We start from the raw sequence: 17,833 nt of genomic DNA on the forward strand, positions 1-17,833 counted from the left end.
TTTATCAAATCTTTCCATCTGGCATTATTTCATTTTCATTTCTTTTATTTGAATAATTGAACCAAAAATTACTGTAGATTAAAATTTTACTCTGCGTATTCCAACTTTAAGAATTTAATTTAATTTGAAATATGCAGGTGCAATTATTGCGAATATAACGCTTTTGTAAAATGAAAGTATTCTTGTCTATATAGAGTACAGATTATAAGAAAATATAACACACCTATACCTTATTTGTTCGATAACATAAACTATTTACAATGGTCCAAACGCGATCGTCAATACCACGCAACTTGAATAACGATGCATGTTGGTGGTCTCATAATACGCCGGCTGTATGTGCTCGTTAGCGTTCCGCGCTACAATGGAGTCTTCAACGAAAATATAGCCACCTCTGCTCGCGTGAAACACGTAATACGAGAGAGACTCCTATATTTTCCGAATTACCCTTCGCAGGATGATATGCCTAGTAATTCCTAATCGGAGTTCGACAATTTCAAGGTGTGTTCTATAAGCTTGTGCAACAAGAAAGACTTTAATGGATGTTTGACATGCTATGCAAAGTGGACAGAGAATTAAAATTCATCGTTATTATCTCACCGATTAAAAAACATGAATAATGGGTAGGATGATAAGGAAAACGAATCGTGATTACATATTTACATAAATTTGCGCGCCTGTGTGTGATAATTTATTTATAATTTATTACTAAATTGAATCGAAAAAGCTAGTCTATAACCATTAAACTATTCAGTATAAGTAAACTGTGTAATTCTATCTATTTTGATACATTATTCGTTCTACTCGTATTCGTCAAAACGACTGTTTCCTATTGTTTAAAAAAGTCTGTAGCGAATAATATCCGTTCAACGAATGCAAAATTCTAACAGTAGATTGACAACACCAATTAGGAATCAACTCGTGCCATTTTTACAATTGTCAACGCATTTTTGTACGATCCGACACTGGCGATGGAACGAGAACAATTTCAAGGGAATTCGATTCAGGCAGAGTAGAATAGCGATAAATAAACACTCATTGGTCTAAATTGAGGAAAAACCCTTTTGGGAAATTTCGTTCCGTGGCAAATCGCTTTGGCCGATTGCTCGTCCCTTTCGTCGTTTGTTTTAATTATCAACGTGTTCACGAATCAGGATGAATGCGCTTTCATTGCAAACGTTTTTATGTCGTGGAAATTTCGAAGCAAACGTGATACGAGGGCAGACAGTTCGCGAGTAAAATACTGATTCGATGAATTCTGCAGAGTGAGTTTGATGTATTCGATTATTATGTTAAAGACGGGGAGCACGACATCATTGTTTAACGCGGTTCGCAATCGAATTTCCAGCGGAAACGTTTCGTCGCGGCATTAACCGGAATTCACGTGTTTAGCGACACACTGGCAGGGGGTAAACTTTAACGTACACGCGCGCGAAATGGAAATTAATTAGATCATCGGCTTGTATAGATAAACGCGTGTACAAAGCTTATCGGAAATTCCGCGTGTAGAAATTAGAAGTCATAACGTGCAAGTTAATGAGATATTGATGTACATTAGAAGTCGCAGGTGGTCTGATAAAACCGTGTGAACGTATATAGTATGGTATTCATTTTGTCGTCATCTAGTTATTTTATCTAAGTAGAGAAATTGTATTCTAACTTGTAGCGGCACGTGAGTCAACGGAAGATTTGAATCGCGAGAGACTCATATTATTGTACTTTGGAATACCAATGTTGTTTTGGTTTGCTAGGTTCAGAGGTAAACGAACCAGAATTACATTTGATCTTTTCATAATAACAACTGTTATAAATAGACGAATGTGCTCTCTAAGACAGTTCAATAGTAGAATAATTAGCGAGTAGAGGGGTTGAATTGTTTCGAGCGAGCGACGATTACGACAGTGTACACTATTTCTGTACTTGTACTTACAGTGATTTTAATATAATTGACTATTACAATTTTATCGTCTCTTTATTAAACGAATTGACACGTTTAATATTCACCTCGAACTGTTCCATAAAATTTAGAAAATATTGTTGAGCTCAGAAAGAAGTTTCTTATCTTTTACAAGGTGTTTATTAAAAATGTACGTATAAGGAAATGTAAAATCAAAAGTGTTATCCTTTCTATAATCAATTCTATAGTTCATTGGACGTCAAAGAATTTATGAGCAGGTAAATTTTATGCTAATTTTTAGAAAATTAATGACAATCAAAGTTGGAAACCAGGCAAATCTTTTATTATTTAAAATTTTTCTTATATTTCTCTATCGAATACAGCGTTAGAAATTCTCGTTGTTCAAAGTTGACGTATTTTCACTTGACGTTTATTTAAAAAGCTGCAAAATTCTTTTATCTTTTATAATTCGTTTTGATAGTCACGTGTCATTCTCAGCGTTAGTTTAGATATTGTGACACATATAGGATATTTATTAATGTCATACATAATTCGTGACCGGCAATCGTTAATTTTATAAATTGGAATTACTATTCAGGTTAAAACAGGACATCATCACGAACATGACTAGTATCTTTCTGATTTAAACCTTGATTTGTATCACCGTCATTAATCGCAAATGAGATTGATTAAATATTTCTTAACTATTTTTATTGTAAAGTAACATCGTTCACGAAATTTTGAAGTTTGTTACGTCGATATATTATTATACAGTATAAATAGCAGTGTACTTATACAAATAAATTCGATATTTTATAAAGAATTTCTACAACGATTAAATTATTTTCTATACCTATAAAAACTTAAAATTATATTAAATTATATTGGAAATAATGTATTAAACATCGAGAAATAAGCTATCATCTATACTTATAAGTATTACTTAACAATTTGATATAATACTTATAAAATACTTAGGTTTGCCGACGATCTGAAATGGCAAAATTCAGGTATTGATTGGAAACATGTATCGAATCATATGAAAATTATTATATTTCTATTAAACGTATCACGTTTCAAGGAAACTACGTGTAATGAAAATATTATTTGAAAAGAATGACATTTCAGTTCACACCTATGCACCAACGCGACGTAATATAAATAATAAGACAACGAAATTAACTAAATCACGTATACTCTTTAATATGGAATTTCCGCGGCAATTAAGTTGCTTCTTTGCGTATCTTCGGCTGTTTTATAGTGATGCCTCTCGCAGAATTCCTGTATTCTCTGACAGGCCTCCTCCAACATATCTATGGGCACCGTGATGACCAGCCTCATGTACGACGGATAATCGAAGCACTGTGAAAAGAATTGAGAAGCGCTTAATCGACGAAAACGTCCAGTCGAACGAGTGCTCGATTTATAGGGCGTACCTGGCCAGGAAGGCAAAACACAGACTCCTCCATTAGCAATCGTTGCACGAATTCGAGGTCGGAATTAAATTCCGGAAAACAAGGTAGATCTATGTAAACCTGGGGGACCGATAGGATAATTTATAGTCAGTAAATTGCGATCTGCTACCCTTAACGTCGGTGTGTTTACCTTAACGTTTAAATCGCGTCTGATTTTCGCCTAATTACACGAAATATTTACACGGATGGCAATTTCAATCGAATCGCCTTGTAATCGAGTTTAATAACGGTAAATAAGGTACTGTTAAGAAACTTTGGAATTTCATTATTCATATACATTACATAACATGTCGCGCATGATCTACTTCCCAAACTTATTATCGGAAACTGTAAGTAGAGCAAATTGGATTTACACTCTGATTTATAGTAGATTTAGGTACATTTTGTTTTAGGAATTGTTACGTTCTCCGTTACTTTTGTTACTTTACTTCCCTTTGTATTCATATCGCGAGACATAGACAGAGAAATTATTAACACAGATTAGATGATTACCATCATGTACATTGCTCCGTCGGGCATTATTGGTTTCAACCCTGAGATTTTCTTCACACAGTTGTACGCCGTTTTCGAGTGATCCTAAAAACGAAAATGAACATTTGATCATTATATCGTGGCAAATTTATAAAGAAAAGTATATGTAGTTATATCCAGGAAATTAAAAATTCGTGTAACGTGTTAACTCTTCCCCGGTTTAACAGATTAATTAATTGATGTTCCGCCTGATTTAAATTTTGTTATATTCGTAAATATCCCGCGTGAAATATAACCCTCGCGATTTTCGAGTTTGCATAAATTTCTAGAAGGTACTTAAGATAACAAAAACCTACATGCAACATTCTAACGACGCCATCGTAAAATTCCTGTGGCGTGTTCTTCAGAATAGCGGGCAACGCACCTTGAATAAGCGTGTTGCTGCCGATAATTCTCTGACTTAGACAACGAAGCGCTTTCCTTATCTATATAAGAGAATAAGAAAAAGTAATACAATATATCGCACATTATGCAATTGGAAATTCTTATAAGAAAGAAAAGTACGAATTAAAGTTCTTCGAAAGCAAAATTTTGCTGGAGCTCACAGTCTCGTCCTTTGCTCGACTCGTTGATTTCTTCGATTTCCTTCGTTCTTCCTTTCATTCTTTCTTTTTTCTCTTTTTTTCCTCAACACGAAAGTAAGACTCGAGCAAAGTTGAGGACACGGTGAACGGTGCCAAGTGGAGAACTTTAACGATGGGATAAAATTTAATCAACGAAATTTAATCCAAACGCGATAAGGCACGGCGCAGAAACAGATCTGGTCGTTCTTGTTACGGAAACAATACGAAAGGAGAAGCAATTATTTTCAAGCTTTCCCGTATATAGCGTATCGTGCAATTACCCACCTCCTTCTCCAGCACGTTTTGACGATCGTGAATGATTATCCAGCCCATACGCCAGCCGGGCACTAAAAATCTGAAACATCGGTGAAGATTACCGTTTACCTGGTAATGCGTCCATTGTTGTAACTCGATTATTACTAGTGCATGCTCCGAGTCACATCGCTACATGACAATAACCAAGCAGAAAGTGCAGAGAATGATATACCGCTGGTCTATAATCTTGCATTAAGATTTATATTTAAATTATAATTGGGAAGTTTTCTCGAAAAAGGGACCATAGAGCAAAATGGTGAATTGAGTAAATTGCCCAGGAAATTTTTATCCTAGTTTCTGATATTAGCTATAAATAAATAAAATATCTATATCCTTGCAATATATCTACGAGTCCTGTTTTTTTAGAGAGTAATTTACGAACTCCAAAGATAAAATTGAAACTGGTATCGAAAGCACAATTAGAAAATTTATTGAAAATAAATTCCTTCTTTAAGACGGACAATAAATGAAAATGAGTAGCGAAAAATTAAATTACTACTCGATTTGAAGTAAATTCAAGCTTTTGAACAATGGTAATTTATCCAAAATTTGTCAGATAATATATTTTTTATCAATATTTTGAATATATTCCAACCTTTTGGCGATGAAACTATTTTTAAAATAGAAAGCAACGAGCATCGGTGTCCAGGTTGCGTGCGAACATTCGCCGCCACAAAACTTCCCGCTTGACCACCGAGAATTCGCTGTAATATTGATTCCACGATGCTCGTGCAATTATGTATACGGAATGTAGCCGTAAACCGCTGTAAAACGTCCCACGTAAAAACTTCACGAATGTATTTCAAGGAATGAAAATATCCAAGCGACGCGATCATAACATGCTAAGATTTCAAAGTTCATTTTTGCATACCTCTTCGTCAGGCCGCTACATGACAAAATAGGAACTTCCTTCGACAAAGATGCTAACGAATGGAAAGTCCGTCCTGGGAACACCTGGTAAGACAAAATAACGATAAAAGAAATGTAATAAATTTTTAAAATGGTAAAGATGGTACAAGATTTTTGGTATCTTGCAGAAAATTAAACGAGACTTTTATGAAGCAACGGTTGTTATCGAAGAAGCGCTTGACTTGTTCGTTAAATTGATTCTTCCTAGCACGAACTATCGTAAAATGTATTTAACAAATCAGAATTAAAAAAGAAAACTTGAAAATCAAATTAAGTGGTTTCTACTTTGTAGTACGACAAGATTCGATAACTTCGTAAAATTCTAAAAATTAAAAAATTTTAATAAAATAAACCGTACAAAGCTCATCTGCTTAATGTTACTTAATATTAGCTATAGATTTGTAGAATATTAATTATATGACGTTCAATATCAAAACACCGTTCAGTGGGTAACTTATAGGTTGACTCGAATTGAGTTTAAACGTATACTACTTTATTATAATTTATATAATTTCATTATAAAATGAAACTATAAGGGCTGTATGTGTGCGTATGTTAATCACGTACCATATGCTCGTAAATTTCATCGGCAATAATTGGTATGTAGTAACGAGCGGCTACGTCGAGAATGTCGAGTGTGTGATCCTTGCTAAATACGGAACCGCATGGGTTCGAAGGATTGTTTATAATGATCGCCGCGGTGAATTCGTCGATCTGTGATTCCAAGTTGTCCAGATCGATCTCCCAGCCGAGTTCAGGCTAGAAACGTGAATAACCGACGTTAACCGAGTTCCTCCATGGAAAATATTTTCCTATGACGTAATAACGTATAATTAAATTATTTATTATGCATATACTTTAAAATTTTTAATTTTAAAAAAAGTAAAATAGAACTGTTTTTAAGACAAAGCTGTGATATATTCGGTATACAAAATAGGAAGGAAAGATATTTATACAAATCCATCGTGTCGTAGCATTTTCGTATTATATTTAGTTAAGTATACCGCTTTGAAATGAAATTTTTCTTCGTTAGAATTAAGTTGTTGCTTTCCTTCGCAAACTTTTAATTACTTTAGCTAATTTTCTGTAAGATTCGATGGGTTATTAATAACTATGGCAGACGTTAAAGCAAATAAAACGATTTATGATATCAATATATAACATATTTTTATAGGTTTTCCAAGTTAATGGCTGCTAGAACAGTATTGTAGGCAATAAGTTTAAGTACCCCAATTTATCACAGCAACCTCTTACGCTATTTTCTCGCGATACATACTACGTAAGTACGTGTTCACGTTAAGTACTAGTATGTCTTCAACACACGAAGTAGCAAAAAAAAAAAAAGAAGGAAACAACCTGTTCCGACACAACATAGCGGCACGCAACGAAATATGTAAATATTATTTCAGCATTTCGCGAATGGCCAGAAACTGTAGGTTTCAACGTATTTCGCAAAACTATGCAGTTGTTTCTAATTTTGTTATTTTCGTCGCTTCACGATATATTACGATGGGGCTGGAGCTTTCGATGATCTTTTCAAAAATTCATTTCAAAGGTACTTTAAAAGAAATTTTGAAAGAACGAGTAATATATCGTAGACTTAGAAGTCCTAATATATATTTTATATATATACCGTTTATGACTATTCGATTAAATTATTTAAAATTTTGTATTTATAAATCATCCAGACTGTGCAAATCCAGAATGTATGATCATGTATACTCTTTTTAGTTGCGCGACGTTTACGGCTGGAATTTCCAGTTCATAATCTTGTTTGAAAAATTGTTTGTTTTTTCTGCGCGATCATAAATATTTTCAGGGCACCCAGTATACGTATGGTAGCTGGATCAATACTTATGTGTGGGCTTATAAGTCACAGAAAATGGCATGGACCATGCAATACGATAAGCCGCAAGTACCAGAACTTGTTATGCACAACTCAATCTTTGACAATGATGTATTAAAAAATAAGTTATTACCATACGTTGCACGAAAATGTTACGAACTATCGATTTTAATCTTGTTTACAGTATTAATTATGTATTTCGCGTACACTCCAAGAAATTTCATCCTGTTTTGTTAAAATATTCTATGTCTGACGTTTGAAAACAAATTGTTGCCACAAACAAACAAATTATTGAATTTTCGACTTCATAACTTCGACATCTTGGTTTGATTCACTACAAATGGCGTTTCTCAATTTCTATAATCCTATTGAATTTTGAAATTTCTTTATTCAAAACTCTGCTGTTCATAAACAGAAGCATTCGAAAACTCCAAAAAATTAAAACAACAAGTACATCGTTTGTTAATAAATATGATCAAATTGTCGCGCCTTTAGTTATTTTTTTAGTATTTTAAAGTCACGCGGTACACTTGCACAATAGAACTACGTAATATTATTAACGAAGCTTTACAAGTCATAAAATAGAAATTATCAACAGCAATTGCTTTTCTCAGTTAGTAAACTATTATGCAAGAAAATTCTAATATTTCAAGAACATCCAAAATCAATAATTTCACAGCTTTCTCTTTTAAAACATTCAGAAAGCGTTCATGTAGAAGCTGAAGCGAAACGGGAATCGTTCAAAAATTAATACGAACCTTGACATTCAATAATGATCCCGAAAGAAGATCGCGTATCGCGAATTAATTTTTCATCAGCACGTGACAAATGGAAAATTCGTGTACCGAAAGTTACGCGCATATGGGCCACCTTACATACGGATAATCCACCTCAACTTCTGCATTATAACCCACAATCTTTCCCCCTCTTTCTCTCTCTCTCTCTCTCTCTCTTTCTCTCTCTCTCCCTTGTAGACCACGAAGAGCCACGGTACCGTGGTTTTAATTACTTCTCTGTGGTAAAATAGTCCACGCTGCGCTGTCTGGGCGAGTGGGGAGGCATTAAAATTCGCGGCAAAGGAGACAAAGGAACGACGGGAAAGACCTCGTTATTACCACGAAGTTTAACATTTTACCGTTTTTTTCAAATCGAGATACGTGTATACGCTACTTTTCAAAAGTATGTGGACACTTGCTTATTTTTTTACGGATAAATCGAATTACAAGAATTTCAGTCGTTATAATCATCATCGTACCTATATAGCAAAATATTATGATGCGATTACATCGATTTCTAAAAGCAAACATGATAGTGAGACTGATGTTTGTAGTTGCTAAACCTTGCGTATTTTAAACAAAATATATATCATTAGTATAATATAAACATATCGATTAAATAAAGAATGTAAAAGAAAAGGCATGGAAATAATAAATTTTTTTTTATATAAAAACGTTGTCATCGATATCAGGTAAAATGCTGGTACTAAAATGCAGATGCGAGAATATTGGTGAACTTTCGAGATACGTTTATACTTACGCGTAACTCATAGGATTTTACGTTGATACCAAGACCTTCTGCAAGTGTTCGATAGATCGAGAAACCGGGTCGCGGTATCAGAATATTTTGCCCCCTTCGTGCTAACGCTGTTATACAGAGGTCGAGAGCGCAGGAGCATCCGCTGCATAAAATTACATCCTGAAAAAAGAGAGAATTCAGAGGATCGAGAATTAGCATTCCGTTTGAAAGCCATCTTTCTAATAAATTTGTGACTAAAGCCAATTAATTTGCTATAGAAATCGTGTATCGTGATCTTTTTCCACTCTGGTCAACCTGTACACGAGGAATTTTTAAACAAATCTAAAAATGTACACAGAAGCTGCAAGGTATTTAATGCAAGTATGCATATAATTCATAGAGGTCCAAAAACTATTTAAACAGTCGATTATCCGTTATATTAATAAGCCTCGATATTCGATAAAACCATCTTCGATATATATGTATGTGTTTAAAATCGCCATTCTGCTACGTGTTAATTTTTAACGAAATACGTACAAGTTTGTAGTAAATAATATCTTGTAGCTACTAACTACATTTTCAGATTAGTTTCAAATTTTACTAATATCATCGGATAAAGTTATGTATCATTACGATACTAATGAAGTTTCACAATCTTTCATGTAACACATAAAAGCTTTCTGTGGTAAGCTTTCAACCATTTTCGTAAGTTACTATCCGTGCAATTAACGCGACGTTAAAATCTATTTGAAAAGAAAAGAAATCCAGTGGTAACTGATCTGTGGAAAATTTAACTCTGCCGTATAAAATTAATAATTTAAAATGAAAGTAAAAATACACGTTAAGTTTGGGATGTATTTATATCTCTAAATATATTCTCCTATATGAATTATGCTAGCGAAGAAAATGGGAAGAATATTCGCCTATAGCTACGCAGCCGTACATTAATTAAACGTTCGATGCACATGAAATCTTTAGAACTGTGAAAAAGCTCGGTTCTCGTCGTTTTTCCGACGTTCATTTCCTGGGGGCGCAGTGAATAAAGCTAATAGCAGATTCATTGCATGCCATACATTACAATTTTCGCAGCACAAGGGGAATGTTCCTTGCTTTATGAACATTTTTTTTGCAACAATATCGATTCTGTTCGGATTTCGAAACGGTGGGCTTTATTTTAAATTTTCACGGTGATATCTGAGTCCTGATAATACATTACTTTTAGATCTGTGGATTTTTTCTCTTTTTTTTTTTGGCATAACGAGGATAAAAAATATCAAGTATTAAATTTAATGACAAGTTGTTTAATCCCTTTATCTTTCTTCCCTAAAGGAATTACAAGGAAGATATTTTCCATTTACGTAAAAATTATTAATTTTGCTTCGTTTTATATTTTCAATACTTTCATTTACAATGACACGAAATATCGAACTGCGAATATTAAATTTGTTATACACATAAAAGTACTTTCCAGTACCGTGTATGTGAGAATAAATTTGATCTTTACAATCGTGATGGATTGTTTAATTTTTCAACGAAACGTCGCATTGATTTATTTTCGACTTTTACTTATGCATATTGAAAATCATCCATCGGACGATATTAAAAAGGAAAATTTGTCTTTCGAAAGGAAGATTAAAATATATTTTCACGTGTGAGTATGAATCTAATATTTGAAACACCAATTTTTGTCTAGTGTCCTTTAATGGTGAAAGTTAAATAATTCTATATTTTGCTGCATGAATAATAAATACGAAGATGCTAAATGTGCAAGATTGAAGTAGAAAATGCCTGGCTTCGCGAATATTACGAAATACGACGCACGCGAGCAATTATGAAATCGATTCGATGAAAATTAAGTTAAGAAATTAAAAAGAAAATGTAACAAATAGTAACACAGATTTATGGCAATAACGCAACGAAAATACCTCCAGAAAGATGAACAGAAAATCACATGCTATCTAAATGAATAAATAAATAAATAGATAAATAAATAAAGATTTTTTAGCTAGAATCTAGAAACTATGATACGTTGACCATACAAGAACGACAAAGCAAACGAGAAAAATTCATTGATCGGAAAAACGATTGTTTGAACGGAACAGTGAAGCGAAGAGATTCTATTGATTTTCTCGTGATTGTATCGAGAACCGTAGATGCCGGACAGTTCGTAGTTAATTGATGATATTTCTTCTTTTAGAGAACGTGGTTTCTAGTTTGCGGCCGATCGTGCAGGGAAATTCGGTTTTCCCAGCAAACTTCGTCGGCAGTTCCGATCAACTGGCGGTTTAACTAGATATCGTATACACGTGCACGCAAACAACGAATGAATACACACAGAAAGGGAGCGGACACGATGTGCCTGCAGATGAACGAGTTTCTATAAGCGCCTGGTTACAGGTCGAGCTAATTCGAATCGAAACATCTTCTGCAAGATTGAAAATATACGAAGCTCGACCGCATCTCTATGGAAAACTGTATATTAGGTTGGAAACCTAATTGGACGATTCGATTATTCGTTGTGCAAGGAAAAAGGGAAAAAGTAAGATCCTGACAAATCGCTAAGACTTCTTTAAAAAGCTTAGATACGCTTAGGGTAATTTTCGAACGTTCGTTCACGATCGCACAAAAAACGAGAGAATATGCTAGGCGTCACAGTCGCAAAGTCGTTGGCTACTTTTGTGACATCGTGACATTTAAGCTTCATGCCCAATTCGATCGTGTTCAACTTGAAAAAATACTACGGTAAAGAGAAGAAATGAATACAGTCAGTGAAGAATAATTCATTATACTCGACTAATAAATTAACAAAATCAAATGCGATACATAATGAAAATGCAATGCATCTGATATTTCGATATTTCCATTACAAAGTTTCAGTGTTAATGTTAAACCTGTCGATCGAGGAACATAATTTATATGGATATGCATGTTCTCTAAAATGTTATCCAAATAATTCATCAAATAGGGCAATTAATCAGACTTCGAATGTAATTAATACACATGATTTATTTGCGTATGCAAAACAAGGCGTAGCCGGAAGTAATCTGTATGCAACGCGGCTTTCAGTAGCACAGTTCTCTACAGATCGATAACAATATGGAATAACCAGATGCTTCTGCGTTTTCTTTACCAGCATTCAATTTTTCCTATATCGTTGTCTTTTTCCTTCTCGTTAGTAATAGGAACTGATTTTGTCACGATCAAGTATTATTATGTTAGAGAAATAGATTCGTGCAAAGATATCTTAATAGATAAAGTCATAAAAATTCTCATCAGTAACAATTTCAAAAAAATTGTCAAGTTCATTTTTTGTTTAACACTTTTATGAACTTTGTAACATACCTTTTCGAACCGCATAAAAATCGCAACTCTACGTGGTTCATCGATTAGATAGTTCTTCTTGCAAGTAGCGTTCTTTATCATACTTTTTACATGTTCAATAATTTTAACAGGTATTTGTACATACTAAGAATATTTCTTGAACATACTAAGAATATATACTGTAGAATATTTCAAACTATTAAACATGTATTCGCCGTAAGTCAGATTGTTATCGTGCTTTTTTACAAAAACTGTCACAAAACGTAGGTAATTAGTCTCTTTAGAAACATGTACAGAATTTATGATAATAAACCGTTTTTAATATATTACAATCTGCTACAAATTTAATTCCGCACTCGATATTTCCGTATAAATTATATCTCAAAGTATGTCATACCGTCGCTCACGCACCGCATGTACTTTCATTTCATATTTCAAATACATATATTAAACAGAACATTCGGACAAAGGTAAAGCGATATACAGAATTATGGATAAAAAATTGTTAATAAGGAAGCAAAGAACGGAGAATTAGAATATTCATCTTTGCTAGAAAACGTCCAATAATTATCACAAAAAATTAGTTTGCAAATCAAAAGTCTGGAAATGAAATTCTATCCTTCATTAAACATTTAATAATGCTTTATTGTATTTTGCAATAAACTTGACGTGAACGCCAGGAATGTTTTTATTAAACATTGAACAAAAATAATTGCCATTTACGCATTTGTAAGGCAATAACAAACGGAGTTTTAACATCGATACCTGTCCTCTGTCTCGTCGATGGAAAAAGTTAATCGAAAAATGTATATCAATCGTGACTCTTAAGTGACGTATGAAAATTTCAAACGTTATTAACAGCGACTGTTTATCGAATCCAACATTTTGTGTCGCTGGAAAATGACGAAGATTGAAATTATACATAATCAACGGTACGAAGTATTAGCTTTAAATTCAGTCAGAGTTTTCTATTTGTGAAATAATTAATCTTTCAACGTAAAATTATGTATTTTTCTTATTTCTGGGATATTATTCCTTTTTTCTTTCATCTGAAGATCAACATCGCGTCGACAATACGACTATCAACGACAAAGAAAAGGGACAATTGCACATCATTTTATTCATTAATTTTGATTTCTTAACCAATTTCAATAGATCATGGTATTAACGATTAAGAATTTACCTTAGCATCCACTTTTACGAATTCGCTGGAACTATATTCCGCTACGGCTTCCCTTGCGCTTTGGTGACCTAAAATAATATTGCGTCATTAATTATTTAAAAAATAAATCGGAACCGAATTTAAAGATCGATTCGAACGATAATTTTATAACAGATAATAAGTAAAATATTTTATCAATCTCATGTTAGTACAATTTCTTTCTATTGAATTATTAATTTATTATTAGTACCTGTGCTAGGTGCGTATCCATTATACAATTGAGAAACGAGACTTTGTTGAACAGCATCAATTACTTCTTTGGGTGGTTTTAAATTTCCAAAAGTAGTTGGATCACCTAAAAATAGAGAACATCTTGATAAAATACTTTAAACCATTGATTGACCTTAATGATAGAATAATTACAATTATTCGTCACGTAAAAGAATTGAATGTAATATATAAACATCTCCAAACAATCGATCGACGACTATTCCGAATTTCTGATTTTATCTTGAAACGAAGCATATTAAATTTGGGAATAGGCGACCGTACGTGATAAATAGTTCAAGCTACGCGAAAAAGTGCTTCACATAAATTTTGTTATTAAACTTTTTAAACTACTTTATCAATTACCTCTAAATTTAATCAATTTCCATATATTTGATATATAAATAATAAACATTTAAACATTTTCTTCAAGTAGATTAGTAATACGATGTTTCATTAACGTAAAAATAAAATAATTATAAAGCATATTCTGTCGATTAAACTGTTCAGAGCGTACTCATTAGATTTGTTGTTGCCAATTCTAAATTTAAATAGTTTTTTTTATGAAAAGCTACACGTGATCATCCAACGTGATTCAAAGTATTTTTCTTCTTTTTCGAATCATCGTCGAAGAAAACAAAATATATTCGTACGTATATAAAATGCAAAACGAAGAAATCAATTATCTTAATTTCTTTTTTGAAAATTTACAAACGTTACGGACAGTTTAAAATGGCTCACAATTCTGTTATTAAACGAGATAGCAAAAAGGAACAAACGAACTAATTACACGCGAACAAGACCACGATAAGCGCGGAACACGAAATTATCCGGTCTCACGAGATTCCTTTTCCAATCCCAGAAACTCGTAATTTAAAAACTATTATCTGTCTCTGTTTCGTGCTCTTTTTCTAATATCTTCTGCGTGCAAACCAAACAGTCATTACTTCAAATAATTTGAAACACTTTATTAACGTTAGCTTGTCAGTTTGCTTGATTGGAAATTAGATTAGAAATTATTTGTACGCAAACGAGTTACTCGATTTCAAAGCAACTCGACCGATCTTCCGCTTAAAATGACAGGCGAGAAATAAACTGTGTATAAAGGAAAACCTCACCGATGGATAACGAGATCATGGACTTAGCAGGATTAGGCTCGACCACGAGACATTCCACGATGGATCTTATGGGGTTGTGTGTTCTTCTCGCGATATCTGACGCCTGAACGTTCCATTGGTCGCGATATACCGGCGTCGACATCTCCAACTTGGAAATTTCGAAACCCCCGAACAAAATCCCCTCCTTCGTATCCGTTAATAACACTTCAAAATTCACCACGTCGTCAAACGTTCACGAGTCGTTAAAATGTACCAGCAATGTTGAATGAATTTCAGTCGTTGAGGTTTTCTTATCCAGAAGAGATCGAAAGATCAGCGAACGATAATCCTTGATCAAGCGGTGTTCCATCACTGATCGTGAGAGGAAATCTGTTCTCTGGTCTGTCATATAATCGAAATGTTCCACTGTAGGTTGGGAAACGAACGAACCGGTCGGATTAGTCGGCTAGATTCCACACCTTCTTTCGTAATTAATTTAAATCGGTTCTGTGTTTACGTAGATCGCCCTTGTAGTTTCATCGCTAGATATTACCAGATCGCACGTGTTTAGCAATGTATTTCTATTAGCAAACTATCAAGTCATGCGACGAGTAAATCCTCTCGCGTCTTGAAACAGAAAATATATGTAATTGTAACGGCGTAGCTTGGAACGTTGCAGGGTTTACGGGCTATGCCATTCCACTTCTACGTTCATGAAAATTTTTCATCAACGAACAATCTAAAATTTTAATCGAAGCAGCTTTAGTGGAAACAGCTTCCATTATACTCTAGCACGTTCGATATAGATGTTTGGAAAACAGTAACTTCAATGGGAAACGATTTACAGAGTAAACTTGCATATTTCGAGGAAACAAGCAGCGAATACTAATTGCTATGAAAATAGAAGAAGTCCGTTGTAGGATGGAGGACGAACCGAACCGGTCGGATTGGTCGATTGGACTCCACACCTATTTTCATAGTTTATTCAAAACGAATTCAATTCTTTGCTTACGTAGATCGCCGGTGTTTGTTGATCATTTTCTCCCGTCGTGATCTTGTTGTCACGCGCGAACAATCAAGAGATTGGCCTTCCTGAGTTTGCCGAGATCGAACTTTGCGATGCGAATAATATTCTTGCTTTACTTCTTCGATTCGCCTTTTTTTGCCTGTATATGATTCGATCTCGTGTGATTTTATACGATGAATATGCATAGCGTGGAAGATAAATAACGACCAAAGAATAATAAAAATTTATATTTGTGAACACTATGTGTTGTAAAAGATATCACGTGTACAATGTATATCCAATTAATTCTGTTTTCATTTGTATTTCGTATCTATGGTTGTAAACGTACGATATTTATCCGTAAATTATAACGTGAAACAGCAAAGATTTCCTATATAATTGCTTCCTTTGAAATCGAATTTAGAAAGAACGTTGTAATTCTGTTTTTTCCACAACCTCGACTTCTCCGACGAATAAACATTGTAGCAAAATTAAAATTCCTACTTTAGAACCTTTGAGGATTAAATGCTGCTAGAATGTTTATCTTCGTACGAAATCATAGAATGTGTAGAAAGGTAGTACCTATCTAACATATTTACTGTAACCCTGTCATAATCGCAAATCCTCTTACATTTGTTTGACATTTATCAACAATTAATTTTATTACAATAGATTATAGATCGATTAGTTTCTATGTAATAAATATTTTGATTAAATAAATGTGACACTTTACATTCTGTCTTGAAAATTCTGTCCATACTTTTATCGACTTAACAAAATCAACGATTTTCAGGATTTTCATTTTCGCTGAATTTTTTACGACTTATTGTACTTTCGTAATTTTTCGTATTATATGGTAATAGCAAGGAAAACGAATCGGAACTTTCGTAGCGTATCTTAAGGGGTTTGACACATTTTACGTCGAATCTACTTGGAAGTGACAGTATACGCGTCGAAGCAAGGTCTCTGTGTTTTTGTGGCTCGTCTTCTCGAACTATGATACATACACTGACCCCACCGAAATTCCTAACACCGTTTATCGATACGAGCGTCCTTCGTATATTTTCGTTAACTAATGTAATTTATGCGCCCCGTGGAAGCACACGGTCTCGCATCTTTTACGCTTTCGCGTTGTGTCAATGACTACTTGTCGTTTGTAAATAATTCAGGAGGTTTGTTAATGTATGCAAACGTATGCTAACAAACCTGATAAAACCTGATAAAACAGAGCTAGATGTGAATGTATATTACAGAGAGCTGGAATATTACGTTTGAGGTTCTTGTATAAACGTTTACTTCCGTTTATTTTGATTTTCTACAAATGAAAATTCAACTTTCAGTTGCTTCTCCTTTAGAAATATCGTCCTCCAATTTCTGACCTGACTTATACCGATACTTGACATGTTGCAGATAAAACTAGAACTTTTTCCATTACAATGTAAGTTAATTTACCTATAGTTTCACATACATTTTATTCTAGAACTTGGAAATTTGAATTTAGTACTAAATCTGATAAAATTTGAATGCCATTTCGTTTTTACTTGATCTAATTATTTTTATTTCTATTTAATTAATTACGACTAAACAAAATACCTGTTCTTGAACTTAATTAAAATCGCAGATAAAAGAAAATATCACCTGATACCGATGAAAGTTTTCGACATCGTGATGTAATAATAACTAGACGTTTGAAAGTAATACTCGATGAGATAAAGAACAATCATATGCGTTTATTCTAACAAAATAAAGTATTCGTTAGCTTGTAGAAGTTTTCCCACTACAAAAAGTACCAAATGAAAATCATCCTATGGATTATTGAATTCTCGTTCGCGGAATCTTGTCGCGGAATGAAATTTAAACTACACAGATGCCGCCGTTTGCTTTATACATCTGATTTATCTATCTGATTAAGTTCAACGAAGAATCGGA

At 33.7% G+C, this 17,833-nt stretch overlaps 1 protein-coding gene across 2 annotated transcripts; it reads right to left on the reverse strand.

The window, feature by feature from the left end:
• Nucleotides 1-3,075: 3,075 nt before the first annotated feature.
• On the reverse strand, nt 3,076-15,502 carry LOC117242858 (tyrosine aminotransferase). Of its 2 annotated transcripts, XM_033509854.1 has the most exons (11): nt 14,920-15,498; nt 13,785-13,889; nt 13,556-13,623; nt 9,073-9,231; nt 6,258-6,449; nt 5,653-5,735; nt 4,752-4,821; nt 4,200-4,328; nt 3,865-3,948; nt 3,334-3,432; nt 3,076-3,259 (listed from the first exon to the last, which is right to left on the reverse strand). In XM_033509854.1, the coding sequence occupies exons 1-11, from the start codon at nt 15,059-15,061 to the stop codon at nt 3,098-3,100; spliced, it is 1,293 nt and encodes a 430-aa protein (XP_033365745.1). In that variant the 5' UTR covers nt 15,062-15,498; the 3' UTR covers nt 3,076-3,097. The 2 variants fall into 2 exon arrangements, with proteins under 2 accessions (XP_033365745.1, XP_033365746.1); XM_033509855.1 differs by lacking the exon at nt 4,200-4,328 and having other exon boundaries at nt 14,920-15,502.
• Nucleotides 15,503-17,833: the final 2,331 nt, after the last annotated feature.

Source organism: Bombus vosnesenskii, unplaced genomic scaffold (assembly GCF_011952255.1).
Source record: "Bombus vosnesenskii isolate JDL3184/JDL3185 unplaced genomic scaffold, Bvos_JDL3184-5_v1.1 scf7180000016279, whole genome shotgun sequence".
NCBI lineage: Eukaryota > Metazoa > Arthropoda > Insecta > Hymenoptera > Apidae > Bombus > Bombus vosnesenskii.

Coding starts and splice junctions, on each gene's coding strand:
- LOC117242858 (XM_033509854.1), bottom strand. CDS start 15,061: ATGTCGACGCCGGTATATCGCGACCAATGGAACGTTCAGGCGTCAGAT. Junction 4,822..5,652: donor TGTAGCGGCCTGACGAAGAG/GTATGCAAAAAT, acceptor CCGATGTTTCAG/ATTTTTAGTGCCCGGCTGGC. Junction 3,260..3,333: donor TGTTTTGCCTTCCTGGCCAG/GTACGCCCTATA, acceptor TTCTTTTCACAG/TGCTTCGATTATCCGTCGTA.